Genomic DNA, 18,455 nt, shown 5'->3' on the forward strand with positions numbered 1-18,455 from the left:
TTGTTTACTATCATAATGGTCGCTCCCACTCCGGTGCATGACTGTAAGTGTGTTTAGTCTCAGCCTGTTATCTGGTATCGCCTCAGATGCGATGCCAGCTGTCTCACCTGTGTGGGAGCAGGGAAGGAGGACTGCAGTAGCTGCCCTAGTGGACACAGCCTGCGGGACGGAGTGTGTGTGGTCAGCACTGCCTGTGGAGACGGTTGGTCAATCAGTCAGTCACTCTACATAAACCCAGATACTGCCTGTTAGCGAGGGAGGAATGCTGACTCAGCTGCGCCTTGTGTCTCTGCCCCATCCATTACTTCTGAGGTAATGTACAGAATGGAAGGGGTTTTCACCACTTATATCACAGATGCCAAAGAAACCATAGTGAAGCACACATACGTCGCCAACGCTACGACAAAGTTTTCTTAAACTTTCTTCTTTCTATTTCATTCTATCGCCTGGGATGCCACCAGTTGTATTGATTTGATTCAATTACAATGGACCAAAACGATCTTCACGTTCCATAGTTTGTTTAGAAATTCAGAGAACGTTCCATAAATTACTTGGTTTTCCAAAAATCCGGGTGATACGATATTAGATTTCTTGATAATTCCTTCCTGATTCTATGAATACTCTGACTAGGTAAACTAAGGAATATGTTTAAAGTTATTCAGATGTATCTGTTGGTTGCTGGCCTGCTAACAGCGGTCTTGCACATTCACACCAACCACTGCAGACGAAATAACAACAAAGTAGCTGCATTTCTATTTCTAGTGACATTCATTTGGATACATTCATGACAATGAGTTGATAAGACAGGATTTTTCCAAACATGGAGCTCTTTCATCAGCGCACTGTTTAAGACATCCATTACAGTAATTGAGGAAACGCATTGCAAATGACTTCACAGATAATTTGTTACCTAGTAAATCTGTCAATATAGCAATTGAATTCAACAATACGTTGATGAAAACCACTCGTCAAACTACATATGTGGGGGGATTTGACAATGTATAGAGTCATTTGCAAACATGACAGAAGAATTGATGTAACTGATAAATGAATCAGATAATTTAAAAACAAACAAATGCTAACTAGCTATGTTTTTCCTCATTAGACCTGTGTTTAAATTGTATCTAATTGCAATATTATGATGTTGGTTTAACTTTTTGTAACTTTGTGGTAAGTTAGGTCTGCATGTGCAGTACTTCATATCTCATCATGTTTCGGGGTCCCATAGATTTTACAGAGAATTAGACATCAACTGTTCTATTATCTGGTTTTAATACCCATTCTAGAATGCCCTTCAAGCAAATGAAAAACTAGTATTCAAAAATTCTGTGTTATAACTAGCTAATATGAACCAGCTTTTGGTTAAAGGGATAGTTTGTCCAAAAATCTTATTTTTCTGAAATGTTATTTACCAACATATGTTCCAGAAGGCCCATAGTAATTTTTTCAAATAATCCATTATTCAGCTCTGTCCCAGTCTGTAGCGTTATTAGCATCGTCCAAATTCATGATTGGAGACGGTTTCTACCTTTAACTTAAAGTGGAAAACTACTCCATAACACTTCAAACTACGTTCATTAATCTGTCGTGGTAGCATCGATATTTTAAACTTTACACTGACAAAACAATGGCTGAATTCTTACTGGTACTAGTGAATTATTTCCTATAGCCACCATACACACTTTCTGTTCTTCGGCAATGATGGCATGGAGGTGAGCGTGAACTTTAAACTCAACAAGCTATTTGAAGTAGTGATGGGATGTTCGACCCTTGCCTAAAGCAAAGGTTGAACTTCCCTGTGCAGCTGAACGTGCAAATTGTGGTTACAAGATTCTTTCAGAGGAAATGGCATGGCGTAAGGATAGCACTAAAGTGTTGTCTATGTTTTCCAGGAGAGTACCAGGATGGCCATGGGAAGTGCTATGCATGTGACACCACGTGTTTGAAGTGTACAGGCCCATCCACTGAGGACTGTATCAGCTGTATTCCCTCTAGGTAGGTAAATGGTGAGGGCTGTATCTGCTGTATTCCCTCTAGGTAGGTAAATGGTGAGGGCTGTATCTGCTGTATTCTCTCTAGGTAGGTCTATGATGAGGACTGTATCTGCTGTAGTCCCTCTAGGTAGGTCAATGGTGAGGGCTGTATCTGCTGTATTCCCTCTAAGTAAGTCTATGTTCTGAGAAACTAGCATTAGTGCAATGACTGGAGTTCTGCATATACCATGCTGAATGTGTAACAAATGTAGTTTAATGGTTTGGTGCTGTTGTTTCACTGTCTCAGGTTTTTGGATGAAGGTCGCTGTGTGGCTCAGTGTTCTGAGGGGAGGTACCAATCAGATGGACAGTGCCACCTGTGTGACCACACCTGTGCCACGTGCTCGGAGAGTGGGCCTGCCAACTGTACCAGCTGTGACACCGGTGAGGGGAAGGAACAGCACGCCCAAGTGACTCTGGGACGACACACCTACAAAACCCCTCATTCTATAGTAAATGTATATGCGTGTATATATGTGTATGTTTGCATAACGTATGACAGACAGACTCTGTTCATGTGTTTCCATTAGATAAATTCAACATGGACCGTTACCTGTACAAGGAGAGTTGTGTGCACACGTGCCCGGAGGCCTACTTCCACACCCAGGAGAAGAGCTGCGAGGCCTGCCCAGACAACTGCCAGCTCTGCACCTCCGCTAGCCACTGCCTGCGCTGTAACTCCTCCCACTACACCAGCAACGGCGTGTGCATCAGACTCGAGTGTGGAGAAGGTGACAGACAGCGACGAAATGTTTTGCTGTTTGATGTCCTCTAATTATATAATCCACGTCGCTGAATAAAGTATGAACTGGGGGGGGGGGGGGTGGAAGTCTTTGAAGCGCCTCTGTCTCCAAAGAGACGCGTAATTCCCTTTTTCCCATCTGTCTGTCTGCGTGTCTGCCTGTCTGTCTGCGTGCCTGCCTGTCTGTCTGCGTGTCTGCCTGTCTGTCTGTTTATTTAATCTCTCTCTTTTTTGCTCCTTTTTCTCTCTCCCTCCCTCTCTCCCACTCTCTCCCTCCCTCTCTCCCACCCTCTCTCCCTCCCTCTCTCCCATCCTCTCTCCCTCCCTCTCTCCCACCCTCTCTCCCACCCTCTCTCCCTCCCTCTCTCACTCCCTCTCTCCCACCCTCTCTCCCACCCTCTCTCCCTCCCTCTCTCACTCCCTCTCTCCCACCCTCTCTCCCTCCCTCTCTCACTCCCTCTCTCCCATCCTCTCTCCCTCCCTCTCTCCCATCCTCTCTCCCTCCCTCTCTCCCACCCTCTCTCCCTCCCTCTCTCACTCCCTCTCTCCCACCCTCACTCCCTCCTTCTCTCCCACCCTCTCTCCCTCCCTCTCTCACTCCGTCAGGTGAGGTGGAAGATCCAGATTATGATGATTGCATGGCCTGTGAGGAGGGCTGTATGAAGTGTGTACTGTGTAAGTCATTGTTTCGCGTAAACCCTATCTGAACTCCCATCTGTCTAACTAGCAGTCTGAACACGGTAAGCAAGGACCACAGAAACAGTGGTAGGAGGATGGGGAGTCTGAGTGTCTGTTTTTTCTGTATTCTTTAGATAACCCCAGGCACTGCCTATCCTGCACTGGAGGATTTTACAAGTGAGTAGTACAAGGAATTTCCAATCCTACAAAGCCTGTTCTGAATCTTAACGAAACACCGCTCAGATGGCGATGTCTGACGTCGTTTCTCGATACCTCTTATGTGTGCTCTGCAAATGAACGGGTGACATCGCAGGTGGGTGAACACACCAAACCGACCTCTCCCAATGTGTTTAGATTCCAAGATGGCTGCTACAAGAACTGCCCGGCGAAGACGTACAGCGTAGAGGACCAGATGACCTGTGTGCCGTGTGATGAGAAGTGCGTCAGCTGTGACGAACACGAGTGCTACTGGTGTGAGACAGACCTCTTCTTATCAGGTGGGAGTCTGGATGGTGCAACTGTTTGCAAGAAAATGTGCGCGTGTGTGTGTGTTCCTTCTTTCCGGTTTTAAAAATGCCTTCTGGAGCTAAATTATTTCAAACAGCTTACATACAGAAGCATCTCGGTGTAAAGTTTTGCACTTTATATAATTTGTTACAAACCAACGTGTACATTATGCTATGACTTTGTTGAGCTCAATATCCAGGAGTCCATCTTTAAGGAGGGCTCTGTTTTACCCAGAGGGGAAGTGTGTGACAGAGTGTCCAGAGGGTTTCTACGGAGACGAGGACACCCAAGAGTGCGAGGAGTGTCACTCTGAGTGTGCGACATGCAATGGCCCCGACAGTGACAACTGCGTTTCCTGTGTGGGAGGGAAGAGTGCTGAGGAGGGAGAGTGTGTCATTGAACGAGACTCCTGTCCTGAGAAAACCTTCCACACTGGTGAGAGTTAAAGAATCCCTTTTACCAACAACAGTCAAATGAGAAGTGAATGTGCTTCAAAGTGGATGTGACCGCACTGTTAGGGCATATTTTGGAAACTAATTTCCTTACAGTTTGAGGATTGGTAATAAACATGGCACTTGACTTCACTCTGCAAGGGGTTTTTTAACATTACGATGTTCCTTGCTGCGGGAAATCCATTTTGGAAGAAGTCCCTTTTTGATCCCACAAAACTGTAGTGGCAGGCTATGATTATAATGAGAATAATGTCATATTGACTAGTTCTGTATTTTCTACCCTACAGATGATGGAGAGTGTCAGGCCTGCCATGCCTCCTGTGAATCATGTTCAGGGGAAGGGAAAAATCAGTGTAGAACCTGTGTGAAAGGTCTGTCTGACCCTATTTCTTCATGTCACTTTCTGTCAGAATGCGTGGCTGTGTGCACTCATCTGTTTCCAGTGAGGTTAGCTTAACCCTGTGAAAAACACAATCATTGGTGCAATAGTAGCTATCTGATTGGATTGGAGCCTTGCTTGTACTATCTGTTTGGGACTTTGGCGAGCGTGTGTATCTATCTGGTGTGCGCTTGTGCGTGTACGTGTCCTTGTTTTCTCACGGTATCCTCCCTTCAGGGCATTTCCTGACAACAGAGCGGGTGTGTGTCTTGAAGTGTCCGGCGGGCTCGTTCGCCAGCCGCCTGAGCGGTGCGTGTGAGGTGTGTCCTCAAGGGTGTGTGCAGTGTGTGGATGCCCAGCACTGCACCCGCTGTCATTTGGTACGCAAGGCCCCGCTCTACCTGCAGGATGGACAGTGTGTTCATCAATGCCAGAGGTCAGAGTTCATTTGAAATGTTTTAAAGGTGCAGTGTGTTATTAATATTTGAAGGTGCGGTAGGTGATTTATACACTGAACAAAATTATAAACGCAACACTTTTGTTTTTGCCCCCAATTATTATGAGCTGAACTCAAAGAGCTAAGACTTTCTCTATGTACACAAAATTAATATTTCTCTCAAAACCAGGATTCATCCGTGAAGAGAACACCTCTCCAAAGTGCCAGATGCCATTGAATGAGTGCATTTGCCCACTCAAGTCTGTTACGACGACGAACTGCAGTCAGGTCAAGACCCCGATGAGGATGACAAGCATGCAGATGAGCTTCCCTGAGACGGTTTCTGACAGTTTGTGCAGAAATTCTTTGGTTCTGCAAACCGATTGTTGCAGCAGCTGTCCGGGTGGCTGGTCTCAGACGATCTTGGAGGTGAAGATGCTGGATGTGTAGGTCCTGGGCTGGTGTGGTTACACATGGTCTGCGGTTGTGAGGCCGGTTGAATGTACTGCAAATTCTCTGAAACGCCTTTGGAGACGGCATATGATAAAGAAATGAACATTCAATTCACGGACAACAGCTCTGGTGGACATTCCTGCAGTCAGCATGCCAATTGCATGCTCCCTCAAAACTTGTGGCATTGTGCTGTGTGATGCAAATGCAAATTTTAGAGTGGCCTTTTATTGTGGCCAGCTTGAGGCACACCTGTGTAATAATCATGCAGTTTAATCAGCATCTTGATATGCCACACCTGTGAGGTGGATTATCTCGGCAAAGGAGAAGTGGTCACTAACACAGATTTAGACAGATTTGTGAACAATATTTGAGAGAAATAGGCTTTTTGTTTAAGTCTTACATCTTTGAGTTTAGCTCATGATAAATGGGGGAAATGTTGCGTTTATAATTTTGTTCAGTGTACTTGATTATATCAAATGTGTAAAGCCGGTGTTGCTGAAACCAGACTCTTAATCACGGTTAAACATTACATTCTGTTACGGAAAATCTTGATCTTTAAATCTCTGGTCGTGCTCCAGAAGAACCTTAACGTGTGCAGGTTTCTGCTCCAACCCAATGCTAATCCAACATTGCAATTTATTGCTCATCACAACACACACCGTTAACCGTGCAAAGTGAGGGTGTGAGGTATGACAGGTGATGTATTGCAGCTATTATCCTCCTTATCTAAAGGCCACACAGTACGTCTGTCCATTCACCGGACTGCGGAGCCAACACAACTGTATAGTACCCACTGAAACACTCTCAGTTGTAATTACAGCTATCCAGGACAAGCTCTTCTCCACCCAATGATGTAGATCCTCCAATCGCCCACCCTCCGTTGTTGATTTAAAAGCGTTGCCATCCGGTCCATTCCTTTTGTTCTATGACAGGAAGTGTGAAGAATAACACCAGAACCTCTTATCAGCCAAGCTCTCTCTCTCTGTGCGTTCTGCAGAGGGTATCCGGCGGGCCAGATGTGTCGCAGCTGTGCCCCGGGCTGCACCTCATGTGCGAAGAATGCCACCCATTGCCTGAGCTGTGTGGAGCCCCTCCTCCTCCACAAACACCAGTGCGTGGAGACCTGCCCCCCCGTTCACCTCCTCAGGGACGGGGAGTGTCTGCGGTGTCCCACCGCCTGCCAGGAGTGTACGACCGGCAGCCAGTGTACACGTGAGAGTGTATTTACACACGTACAGTATACACGCATATATACAGAGGAACAGTATACACGTATACACAGAGGAACAGCACACACGCGTATATACAGAGGAACAGCACACACGCGTATATACAGAGGAACAGCACACACGCGTATATACAGAGGAACAGCACACACGCGTATATACAGAGCAACAGCACACGCATATATACAGAGCAACAGTACACACACGCGTATATACAGAAGAACAGCACACACGCGTATATACAGAGGAACAGCACACACGCGTATATACAGAGGAACAGCACACACGCGTATATACAGAGCAACAGTACACACACGTATATACAGAGGAACAGCACACAAGCGTATATAAAGAGGAACAGCACACACGCGTATATAAAGAGGAACAGCACACACGCGTATATACAGAGGAACAGCACACACGCGTATATACAGAGGAACAGCACACACGTATATACAGAGGAACAGCACACACGCGTATATAAAGAGGAACAGCACACACACGTATATACAGAGCAACAGCACACACGCGTATATACAGAGGAACAGCACACAAGCGTATATAAAGAGGAACAGCACACACGCGTATATAAAGAGGAACAGCACACACGCGTATATACAGAGGAACAGCACACACGCGTATATACAGAGGAACAGCACACGCATATATACAGAGGAACAGCACACGCATATATACAGAGGAACAGTATACATGAATATACACCGAGGAATAGCGTAAAGGGCAGAGCACAAGAGAGAATAGAGATTAGAAACAATAGTTGGACTGGGAACAAGACATTCCCTCTCTTAATCCGCCTGTCTCTGTTATCACTCCCATTCTTTATGAGTGTGTCTCTGTCCATCTTATCTCTCCTCTCTGTCATTCTCCCTCTGTCTACCTCTCTCCTCTTTCCCTATCTTGTTCTCCTCTTTCTGCGGTCCTGCTTGCTCCCCCCCCCCCCCTCCAGGCTGCGAGGAGTACCACTTCCTGTACGAGGACCGGTGTGTGATGGACTGTCCTGAGAGGTTCTTCAAGGACTCTATCCGGGGCACATGTGCCCGCTGTCACCCCGACTGTGGCCTGTGTGACGGCCCGGACGGGGACGACTGCGACTCCTGTTCCGACCCAGAGGCCACACTTCACAACGGAGCCTGTCTGCCCGACTGCCCATCACACACCTACAGGGACAGCAGGACCAGCGTGTGCAAAGGTGAGCAGTGAGTGACAATAGAACAGTAGCGTTTCCTTACTGGGAATACCCAAGGACTTTGAGGTATGATGGTATCACAATACTTCCCACTGAGCAAAATATGTTGAAAAGATATTTGAAAAGACGTGGAAAAGATGTCTTCCTAAGTTGAACAGAGGTTGAAAATAAATCTTCCTGGTTGAAAATAAGTTGAATTGATGTTGAAAAGACAACTTTTCGAATAAGTTCTGTCAGATATTTATTTAAATTTTTTACAATCCTACAGTCACTAGAGAGGGGCTTCTCATTGTGCTTCTTTAAAATGCAATCCCAGAAATATTGATGATACTGCCTGCCTGCTGTGCGTTCCACGTGGCAGACTCAAAATCCAGTGGACCCAATGACATGAGTCTAGGATTCGCTGCCAGAGTTGGGTGGAAACCAGAAAAGGGCAGAAATAATCCAACATACATTTAAGCTACATTCAGCAGTGAAATGTTCTCTGCTTCTGTTGGCTGTTTCAGTTTGTTTTCATACAGCGGGGGATTGAGAGAGAGCATGTTTTCTGGAAAGACATGTCTTTGCCAAAAAGCAAGGTGCATTAGTTTTCCAAAGCAGCGGGCGAAGGCTTTTTCAACGCTTGTTCCTTGCGGGAACTTATCCACACTATTGTAATGCAGTTGGAGTGGATCAGGTGAAGTCTGTTAGTATAGAGGATGGCAGTGGAGGATGGCTGGGGTCTGACTATTTGGAGGGCTTTTGTCTAACAATGCTTGGTGCAGAGGCCCTGGTTGGCAGGGTGCCCTGTCCTGGTAATGAACTTGACAATTCACTCCCCCTTCGGAAGTGTTTCGATCAAGGGCAGTGCAGTTGCCATACCAACCACTAATGCCACGGGTCATGCTGTCCTCAACGGTGCAACGGTAGAACTTTTTAAGGGTGTGAAGGCCAATGAAAAATCCTTTTGACCTAAGGGGGGATGAGTGTGCGGACTATTTTTGAATATCAGTGATGCCAAAACTGAGAACCTTGAAGGATCTGTATTAGGATCTGGTCTTAGTCCTGTATCGATATGCATGTACAGTGGGGAGAACAAGTATTTGATACACTGCCGATTTTGCAGGTTTTCCCACTTATAAAGCATGTAGAAGTCTGTCATTTTTATCATAGGTACTCTTCAACTGTAAGTGACGAAATCTAAAACAAAAATCGAGTAAATCACATTGTATGATTTTTAAGTAATTAATTAGCATTTTATTGCATGACATAAGTATTTGATACATCAGAAAAGCAGAACTTAATATTTGGTACAGAAATTACAGAGATCATACGTTTCCTGTAGTTCTTGACCAGGTTTGCACACACTGCAGCAGGGATTTTGGCCCACACCTCCATACAGACCTCCAGATCCTTCAGGTTTCAGGGCTGTCGCTGGGCAATACTGACTTTCAGCTCTCTCCAAAGATTTTCTATTGGGTTCAGGTCTGGAGACTGGCTAGGCCACTCCAGGACCTTGAGATACTTGCCCTGGCTGTGTGTTTCGGGTTGTTGTCATGCTGGAAGACCCAGCCACGACCCATCTTCAATGCTCTTACTGAAGGAAGGAGGTTGTTGGCCAAGATCTTGCGATACATGGCCCCATCCATCCTCCCCTCAATATGATGAAGTCGTCCTGTCCCCTTTGCAGAAAAGCTTCCCCAAAGAATGATGTTTCCACCTCCATGCTTCTCGGTTGGGATGGTGTTCTTGGGGTTGTACTCATCCTTCTTCCTCCAAACTCAGCAAGTGGAGGATAGACCAAAAAGCTCTATTTGTGTCTCCTCTGGATCATCCAGATGGTCATTGGCAAACTTCAGACGGGCCTGGACATGCACTGGCTTGAGCAGGGGGACCTTGCTTGCACTCCAGGATTTTAATCCATGACGGCTTAGTGTGTTACTAATGGTTTTCTTTGAGACTGTGGTCCCAGCTCTCTTCAGGTCATTCACCAGATCCTGCCATGTAGTTCTGGGCTGATCCCTCACCTTCCTCATGATCATTAATGCCCCAAGAGGGGAGATCTTGCATGGAGCCCCAGACCGGGGGAGATTGAACGTCATCTTGAACTTCTTCCATTTTTTTATAATTGCGCCAAAAGTTGTTGCCTTTTCACCAAGCTGCTTGCCTATTGTCCTGTAGCCCATCCCAGCCTTGTGCAGGTCTACAATTTTATCCCTGATGTCCTTACACAGCTCTCTGGTCTTGGCCATTGTGGAGCGGTTGGAGTGTGGTGTGTGGACAAGTGTCTTTTATACAGGTAACGAGTTCAAACAGGTGCAGTTAATACAGGTAATGAGTGGAGAACAGGAGGGCTTCTTAAAGAAAAACTAACAGGTCTGTGAGAGCCGGAATTCTTACTGGTTGGTAGGTGATCAAATACTTAAGTTAATTAATTACTTAAAAATCATACCGTTGAAGTGTACCTATGATAAAAATGACAGACGTCTACATGCTTTGTAAGTAGGAAAACCTGCAAAATCGGCAGTGTATCAAAGACTTGTTCTCCCCACTGTATATGCATGTACAGGATGGTCACTTGATGCACTTCACATTAAGCCAGTCAGAGTTGTGATAAACTTTATCTGTCATCAACTCTGTCACTCAGGATGCGAACAGCATGAGGCTTGATGACTTGTGGTTGCAAAAGTTGAGGACTTATTCAGTCTCCCTCCAAAACTCAACTAGTTGATAACTTTAGCACATCTAAACCAGACATTCTGGCCATCTCTGAATATTGGCTCAGATAATCACGCTCAAACTCTGAGGATTTCATTCCTGGTTATAATTTAATCTGTCAAGATAGGTCCTCCATGGTGTAGCTGTCTATTGAGCGGATAATTTGCGATGTCATTTTATCTAAATCTGTTTCCAAACAGCTCAAGCAGATTCTTGTGAAAATCCAATTCTCAAGAAACATTTCCCTCACTCGCTGTCTGCTATAGAACTCCCTCTGCTCCTGTCTGTGCCTCGACAACTTTAAGTGAGTTTATACCTCCTTATCTCTCTTCAGAGTTTCTGTATTAGCTGATCTTAACTGGGATGTGCTCAATCTGACAAACTCTGGACAACCCCATCTAGATGCACTTAATCTCTCCCAAACTGTCCAGACCCCAACCCATTTCAAACCCAGGTCTGTGAATAAGGCCACTTATATGTCAAAACCCCTAATACTCCTACAAGGTATACGGCTGAAGTCAGGCCAAGACCTTTGTGACCATGGTGGTAGTCTTGTCAAACAGTCCCCTCTTATCAGTGTAAAACGCCTGTTAACACACCTTAATGAGCAAGCCTTCTTACCTGACCTAACAGCTACGCAACGGCCTCGAATTGACCTTACCCCTCTGTTGAGGATACGCAGCCTTATTTTAAATATTATTTCCAAAATGTTCTGAGTAGACATCCCCCACTCAAGAGAAAAATCATTGCAGCCCCAGGTTTAGTCCTGTACTGACTGAGCTAGTCCGGCTTGAATATTGCTCTGGTGCGTAGTCTTGGCCTCAAAAAGCCAGCTTTAGGAGTACCCCTTCTACAAATACATATGTGTGACCAGTGGTTCTGATAGAAACCCTTTACCAAAAACACTCAGGTATGAGAATGTAATGTCTACTGACAAATCCACAAATGTTGAGAGTTTCAGTAGTCAGTTTAATAAGACTGGCCATGCATTTAAATCTGCCCAGTCATCCACTACAGCTGATGCTGTTCCCTCTGTTCCCTGCAGAGTTCCCCCTAAGGACCCCCCCCCCCATTTCTCCTTTAGGCCAATATTAGTAAATGAGATACAAAAAGAGTTACTCAAATTAAATCTGTACAAGCCAGCTGGTTTCAATGATATGGAGCCCTATTTTCAGAGACTCTGAGAAAATGTCCTCAGCCTTTTAAAAATAAGTAAACAGCTTGCCTGTCATTTAGAGCCACAATCTTCTCACGGCGGTTCAGTCAGGTTTTAGAGGAGCCCAGGGGTGTATCTCAGCATTGCTAAAGGCCCTAAACAACATGCATATGACGAAAAGCAGTACTGCACCGCTGTTTGGCTAAAGCCTTTAACTCTGTCAACCATCACATCCTTATGATTAAGCTCTGCAGAGGACTAGCTTGCCTGATTTGAAAATGAGTGCAATGCATCATTTCTGAGGGCCAGCAGTCCACTCATCTGGTAGGTTTCATGGGAGTCCCTGAAGAGTTGTTTCTATTGGGCCGTCCCTGTTCCATGTCGGGCCGACCCTGTTCCCTGTTGACATTCATGACATTGCCTTTGCAGCCGCTAATTCCCTCGTCCATCTCTATGCTGACGACACTGTGTTGTTCTCAACAGGCTCCTCACTGAACACTGTGTTGTTCTCAACAGGCTCCTCACTGAACACTGTTGTTCTCAACAGGCTCCTCACTGAACACTGCATTGTTCTCAACAGCCTCCTCACTGAACACTTTGTTGTAAAAACATTCAACATGCCTTCGCCGACCTTCATCTACTCCTCAATACTAAAATCACAATGAAGTAATGGAAACCTTCCACAAACCGCTTGCCCTCAAAACCTCCTTGCCCTGAGTAGAACTGATCTGGAGTATGTCAACACTTCCAGATATCTTGGTATTTGGATCGACTACTCACTCTTATTCAATATCCACATTGCCCAGTCACGGTCAAAACTTAAATCCAGATTAGGTTTCTCGTTCCACAATAAGATATCATTCACACATGCTGCATCCAGACATCTACGTAGTTATATTGACCATCCTGCCAATCCTTGACTATGGCTACGTCGTTTTTAGGTTTGCTGTTAAAAGGCTATTCCATAAGTTAGAGGCAATTTATCACTCCGCCATTCACCTTGTGACCAGTGCCCGGTGCTGCACTCATTTTACACTTTACACCCTGGTTAATTAGTCCCTTCACACATCACCAAACACACTGGTACCAATTTATTTCTCAGTCACGTATAGGTAAATGCCCTCTCTACCTTAGCTCGCTTCTTAACATGTTGTACTCTAATAGTAACCGGCACTCCGGAAGATATATTACTCTGGTTAGTCCTAAAGCTTATTCTTCCTTTGGTCGATACTAATTTCAGTTTGCTGCTGCCAATGACTGGAATGAGTTACAAAAGACCCTTAAGCTAGACACGCTTGGCTCACGCTCGTCTACACCTTCAAAAATATAATCAAAGAGCTGATATCTGACAGTTGCACCTGCTGAAGCCCCTATTCCTATTTGTACATGTTCCCCACTATATTTATTAGAATTTAATGTTTATATTGTCTATTTTTTATTGGTACATATTTTTTTCTTACATTATTCGTGTTGCTTTGTGTACTGTCCTGTGCTGCAATAAAATTACTTTGGCCAGGTAGCCCTCAAAAATGGGAATGTTCTTAAGTGACTTCCTGGCTGAATAACGGTTAAATACATAATAAATGTGTAAAACCCCAAGAATTTAGCATCCATTTTATCTGACAACTTCCGTGGTTCTTCAAGTTTCAGTTTCTGTTAGTTTAGAAGAAGCAGAAGAATGGAGTTGTGATGCAATTTTCCAAAGTCAGGGTGGGGAAATGCCTTGGATGTTTGTCTTTGTGTTGAATGTTATCTCGGCCTTTGTCACCTCAAGTTACACAGTTAATATGTGGGTAAAAATGTTTCAGTTTTAATGCCCTGATGTCACTGAGAACAGGAAAACATCCACAATGTACATGTTCTATATTGTTATTGAAGGATTGATGCACACTGGCTTTTTTTGTATTACATCTGGTTTGATTTTCTTGTAAAATAGTAATCCTTTGAAAAGGTTGTGATGACTTTCCCTGTCCACCTTATAGGTACTGCAAATCGATACTATCCTTTCTTTACGATTGGGTGTTCCAAAATAACTTACCATACTGTATGTCTGCTTCAAGATGACTAGAGGAAGAGCCATGAGATATCAACTGTTGATCAGACATTGTAAAAAGTGCTGAAAGAAATTGGCTCCCAATTGAAAATGAAGATGAAGGTCAAGCTAATGAGAACAACTTTAGCATTTTGGTGTAGGATAAAGCAGGGAAAATAGATCTGAGACCATTTAAAAGTTTACTGCATCCCAACAAATAAGAAAAAACTGCCATAAGGGGAATATTTCACACACTTTTCCAGTGGGCCATTGGCCTTCTTGACAAGACATCGGTAATCTATTTCAGAATTCAGCAGAGGCTGAAAAACAAGCGGAATGCCAAAAAAGGGGCAGTTATTTGATAATGTATTCCATTATATCGTATTTACGCTTTCTATAATTAATTATTTACAGAAAAGCCACAAAGGTTTAGCCCTTATTTTCCCGTGTCTTACTCCTCGCGGGTTGGAGGGAACGGGCTTGCATTTTGCCCAGCTCTGATCTAATCTCTTGACTGGGCCATCTGCATTCCATTCAACCCAGTGCTTTAACTGATTTCTGTGTGCTATCTGGTTTCCAGACTGTGACGGCTCCTGTCTCACTTGTACGGGGCCCCACGCTGGCTCCTGTTCCAGCTGCACGGCGGGTCAAAGACTGGATGGACACAGACACTGTGTCTCTCTGGGCAACAGTTGCACCCCCCGCCGCTACGCTGACCAGAACGGAGAATGCCTCCCTTGTCACAAGTACTGCCAAGAGTGCTACGGGCCGGGCCCGAGACAATGTCTAAGCTGCAACCAGAATCATTTCCTACTGAGTGAGTGGAGTCATTCTCATCTCTCAATCCCTGATCAGAGGGTGTTCTGCTAGCTGTAGATGAGAGCCAATGCAATGCTAAGTATAGAGGAGAGGAGTTGCTATGCTATCTATAGAAGATAGGAAGAGGGGAAAAAAACTGTGACTGGAAGTCTTTTGTTCAGATGTTTAATTCATGAGTAGCGTTGGCAGATGTAACAAACAGTCACATTTCCCTGCCAGCCGTCGTGTTAACTGAAATTGTTTGTTTGGTCTTAGCTTCCATCATTTTGAATGACGTGTGTGTGTGTGTGTGTGTGTCCATGTGCAGATGGTAGCTGTGTGGACGTCTGTCCTACCGGCTTCTACCAGGAGGAGTCAGGCCAGAGATGTGAGGCGTGCCATCCAGCCTGTCTCACCTGTGTGGGCAGACACACACATGAATGTCTCAGCTGCCAGGACCACCTGTTCAGAGAGGGCAAAGAGTGTGTGGTCACCTGTCAACCCAGGTACATCTAGCGTTGTTATGCGCTGTAGGTTTTCCTTCAACCCTGGAATGAAATATATGTTGATGAGGTCGGTTAGTTATTTTATCGAACTAATCCAATAATTTCATCTGAAACTACAGTGCTAGAGTACAAGTTCCACTGTCATTGTGGTCTGGGCCTCACTGTGTGATACTTAAACCCCTGGGACAGTCAAGCGGAGCTCAAACTGAGCTTGTCTGAAGACCTAAAGAGACGTTTATTTGCCCTGTAAAACGCAGATTAGACCAGCATTTATTTGTGCAGAAGTGACTGAGAGTTTAAATTAATGTGCCGTTAAATCGACGCCCCCGTTTAATATTGGAAAGAAGCTACGGAAGGCGTGCAAATGTGCGCAACAGATATTTATTGCTGTGACATGTCTCCCGAAAGTGGTGTACAAACACTGGGCCGCACGGTGAATGCACACCTCCCCCCCAGAAACCTTTAAACAGCGACACACACACACACACACACCCGAACCGTGACACACGTACTCCTATAAATAGCCACAGTCGAACAAACATGCACGCGATGCGCCGACCTTCCACGGCGGCTGTCTCTGTCTGACTTGCGCCGTCTCGCAGTCACTATGGAAACGTGGCCTCGAGGACCTGTGAGAAGTGCGACCCGAGCTGCGGCGAGTGTTCCGGGGGCGGGGCAGACGGCTGTCTGAGCTGTGTGGAGGGACTGCTCTACCTGAGGAGGCAGGGACGTTGTTACCCCAGCTGTCCGCAGGGACTCTACCACGACAGCCGGCACCACACCTGTGAGCCCTGTCACGCCAGCTGCAGAACGTGCTCAGGTGAGTGGAAGGAGAGATTGGCGTGCGTCTCACTGGGTTTCCGTTTTATACACGGTACGCAAGTACACAGACACGCACACACACACAACTAATCACATGAGGTACATTGGAACGCAGCAATTACTTGTTGCCATAATCATTAAGCGATGTTTGCTCCATGTGGATCCAACCTAATCCTATTCCTGGACGTCAAAGCACTTTCTATGGAGATCTGTCATAAGATGTGCTTTTAGAGAGGTAACCTTAATCCGCTCACGAGAAATTGACCTCCGACCCCGTTTTTTAAAACACAACGGGACATGTTTCTGACATGTGGCGCGATGTCACACCGTGTACAGTACAGTGTCTAAAAATGTCCCTGTCCTGTTTTAGGAAAAGGATCTCAGGAGTGTGACACATGCCACGATGGCCACACCCTGTCCGATGGGATGTGTGAGTCCCTCTGCAACATGGGTCAATACCCGCTGGTGCAGGTAGCCCCCACACCCACACTGCCCGCCTCCACCCTGATCCCATCTGACTGTCCAAGTCCTCTAACGTTGATTAAAAGAGCGGGAACCACTCAGAGCTAAGGTTCCTCGATGTCCTGCTAACTGTCATTTCTCCTTGACACTTATTTGATCAATGCTTGTTAATGTTTAATTGCCTGGATAGTGAAATAGATGTACCTGGGGACCCGGGAGAAACAAGTCAGCACTGTGGCTCTCAGAGACCTGCATTGCGCACACTTGACATAAGCAAACCTTGCCCTTTACCATCTAGACTCGAGCGTCCCTTGTCCTTTGAGATCTACCCACGTGGCAGGGCTAGGAGGTCATTGAGAACAGGCTTGTTCATTGATTGGGCTTCACTCCCTGTTTCTGTGACAGCCGGTCTCCCTGTGGTCCTCTGGCCAGGATTGTGAGGACTGTGACAGCTCCTGCCTGGACTGCTGGGGACCCGGTCCATACAACTGCACCATCTGTCCTGCCCATGCCATCTTGACAGCCGGGGGGCGCTGTCTGCTCTGCTGTCAGAATGACCCGCCAGTGGAGAGAGACTCCAGAGCACCACAGAAGGAGTGTTGTAACTGCACCGAGACAAGAGGTGGGCTCAGGGCTCAGCACCAATATCTAGAATAGGACACTCTTTGAAATAGACCACAGTTCAAACACAACATAAAATCATATCTCAATGTAAATTAACTGCTGCTCCATTTACATACATAAATACATACTGTACACATGCATATACTGTATATACACACAGTTGCATTGGAAAAAAAATTAATATCGTGGAAAAGTTTTTTTTCTCAGGTTGGCATTTCTGTATTGTAAATGTTTTCTTATAATATTTTGAGATACTGCAATTTTTATTTCCATGAGCTGTAAGCCGTAATCATCAAGATTGAAACAAAAAAGGCTTGAAATGTTTCAATTTTGGTGTAATGAATCTAGAATATATGAAGGTGCCACTTTTTGATTTGAAATACAGAAAAAAATGACCTTTTCCACAATATTATTTGAGATGCACCTGTACATACACATACCGAAGGGTTAAAATCAAGAGACCATTGCAAATTGAACACTTCTGCTCCTCCTTCCTTTTCGACTTTTTTTACAAAGGAAAGAAAAAGGTGCAGTGGTCTCTTCATGTTTTCCAGAGCTGTATACTGTAGATATATATATACTACTGTTCAAAAGTTTGAGGTCACTTAGAAATGTCCTTGTTTTTTAAAGAAAAGCACATTTTGGTCCATTCAAATAACATCAAACTGATCGGAAATACAGTGTCAATACTGGTAATGTTGTAAATTACTATTGTTGCTGTTAACAGCATTTTCATTAGAATATCTACAAGCCTATTTCAAAAAGAGTTGGGCCGATGCATAAAATGCTAATAAAAACAGAATGCAATTATGTGCAAATCATTTCTCTCTATATTTATCTGAAAACACTACAGACAACATATCAAATGTTGAAAGTAAGAAATATCTGCCCTTTTTTAATTTGATGCCAGCAAAACGTTTCAAAAAGTTGGGACAGGGTCATGTTTACCACTGTGTTGCATCACCTCTTTTTTTAACATTACTCTGTATGTGTTTGGGAATTGAGGAGACCAATTGCTGTAGTGTTTTGAAAGTTAAATGTATTCCTATTCTTGTTTGAAATAGGATTTCAGAGTCTCATTGTCGTATTTTTTGTTTCATAATGCGCCAAATGTTTTTAATGGGTGGCAGGTTTGGACAGTAGGCAGATCAGTTTAACACCCGGACTCTTGTCCTATGGAGCCATGCTGTTGTAATATGTGCAGAACGTGGTTTGGCATTGTCTCGCCTTAGTCCTTCTTAAATT

The 18,455-nt window shown here is 44.9% G+C and overlaps 1 protein-coding gene across 1 annotated transcript in view; it reads left to right on the forward strand.

Moving 5' to 3' along the window:
• The window catches only part of pcsk5a (proprotein convertase subtilisin/kexin type 5a), a 35,726-nt gene that overhangs the window by 12,890 nt on the left and 4,381 nt on the right, over nt 1-18,455 (forward strand). The window contains exons 19-35 of the mRNA XM_020053702.2: nt 87-202; nt 1,893-1,995; nt 2,281-2,417; nt 2,564-2,764; nt 3,382-3,450; nt 3,588-3,630; nt 3,808-3,950; nt 4,195-4,395; nt 4,700-4,783; nt 5,029-5,227; nt 6,678-6,892; nt 7,874-8,116; nt 14,579-14,815; nt 15,125-15,302; nt 15,905-16,122; nt 16,495-16,595; nt 16,992-17,208. Of these exons, the coding sequence (XP_019909261.2) occupies nt 87-202; nt 1,893-1,995; nt 2,281-2,417; nt 2,564-2,764; nt 3,382-3,450; nt 3,588-3,630; nt 3,808-3,950; nt 4,195-4,395; nt 4,700-4,783; nt 5,029-5,227; nt 6,678-6,892; nt 7,874-8,116; nt 14,579-14,815; nt 15,125-15,302; nt 15,905-16,122; nt 16,495-16,595; nt 16,992-17,208 (2,705 nt within the window). The remainder of the gene's footprint in view (nt 1-86; nt 203-1,892; nt 1,996-2,280; nt 2,418-2,563; nt 2,765-3,381; nt 3,451-3,587; nt 3,631-3,807; nt 3,951-4,194; nt 4,396-4,699; nt 4,784-5,028; nt 5,228-6,677; nt 6,893-7,873; nt 8,117-14,578; nt 14,816-15,124; nt 15,303-15,904; nt 16,123-16,494; nt 16,596-16,991; nt 17,209-18,455) is intronic.

The sequence above is a fragment of the Esox lucius genome, chromosome 14, assembly GCF_011004845.1.
Source record: "Esox lucius isolate fEsoLuc1 chromosome 14, fEsoLuc1.pri, whole genome shotgun sequence".
In the NCBI taxonomy this organism is placed as follows: Eukaryota; Metazoa; Chordata; class Actinopteri; order Esociformes; family Esocidae; genus Esox; species Esox lucius.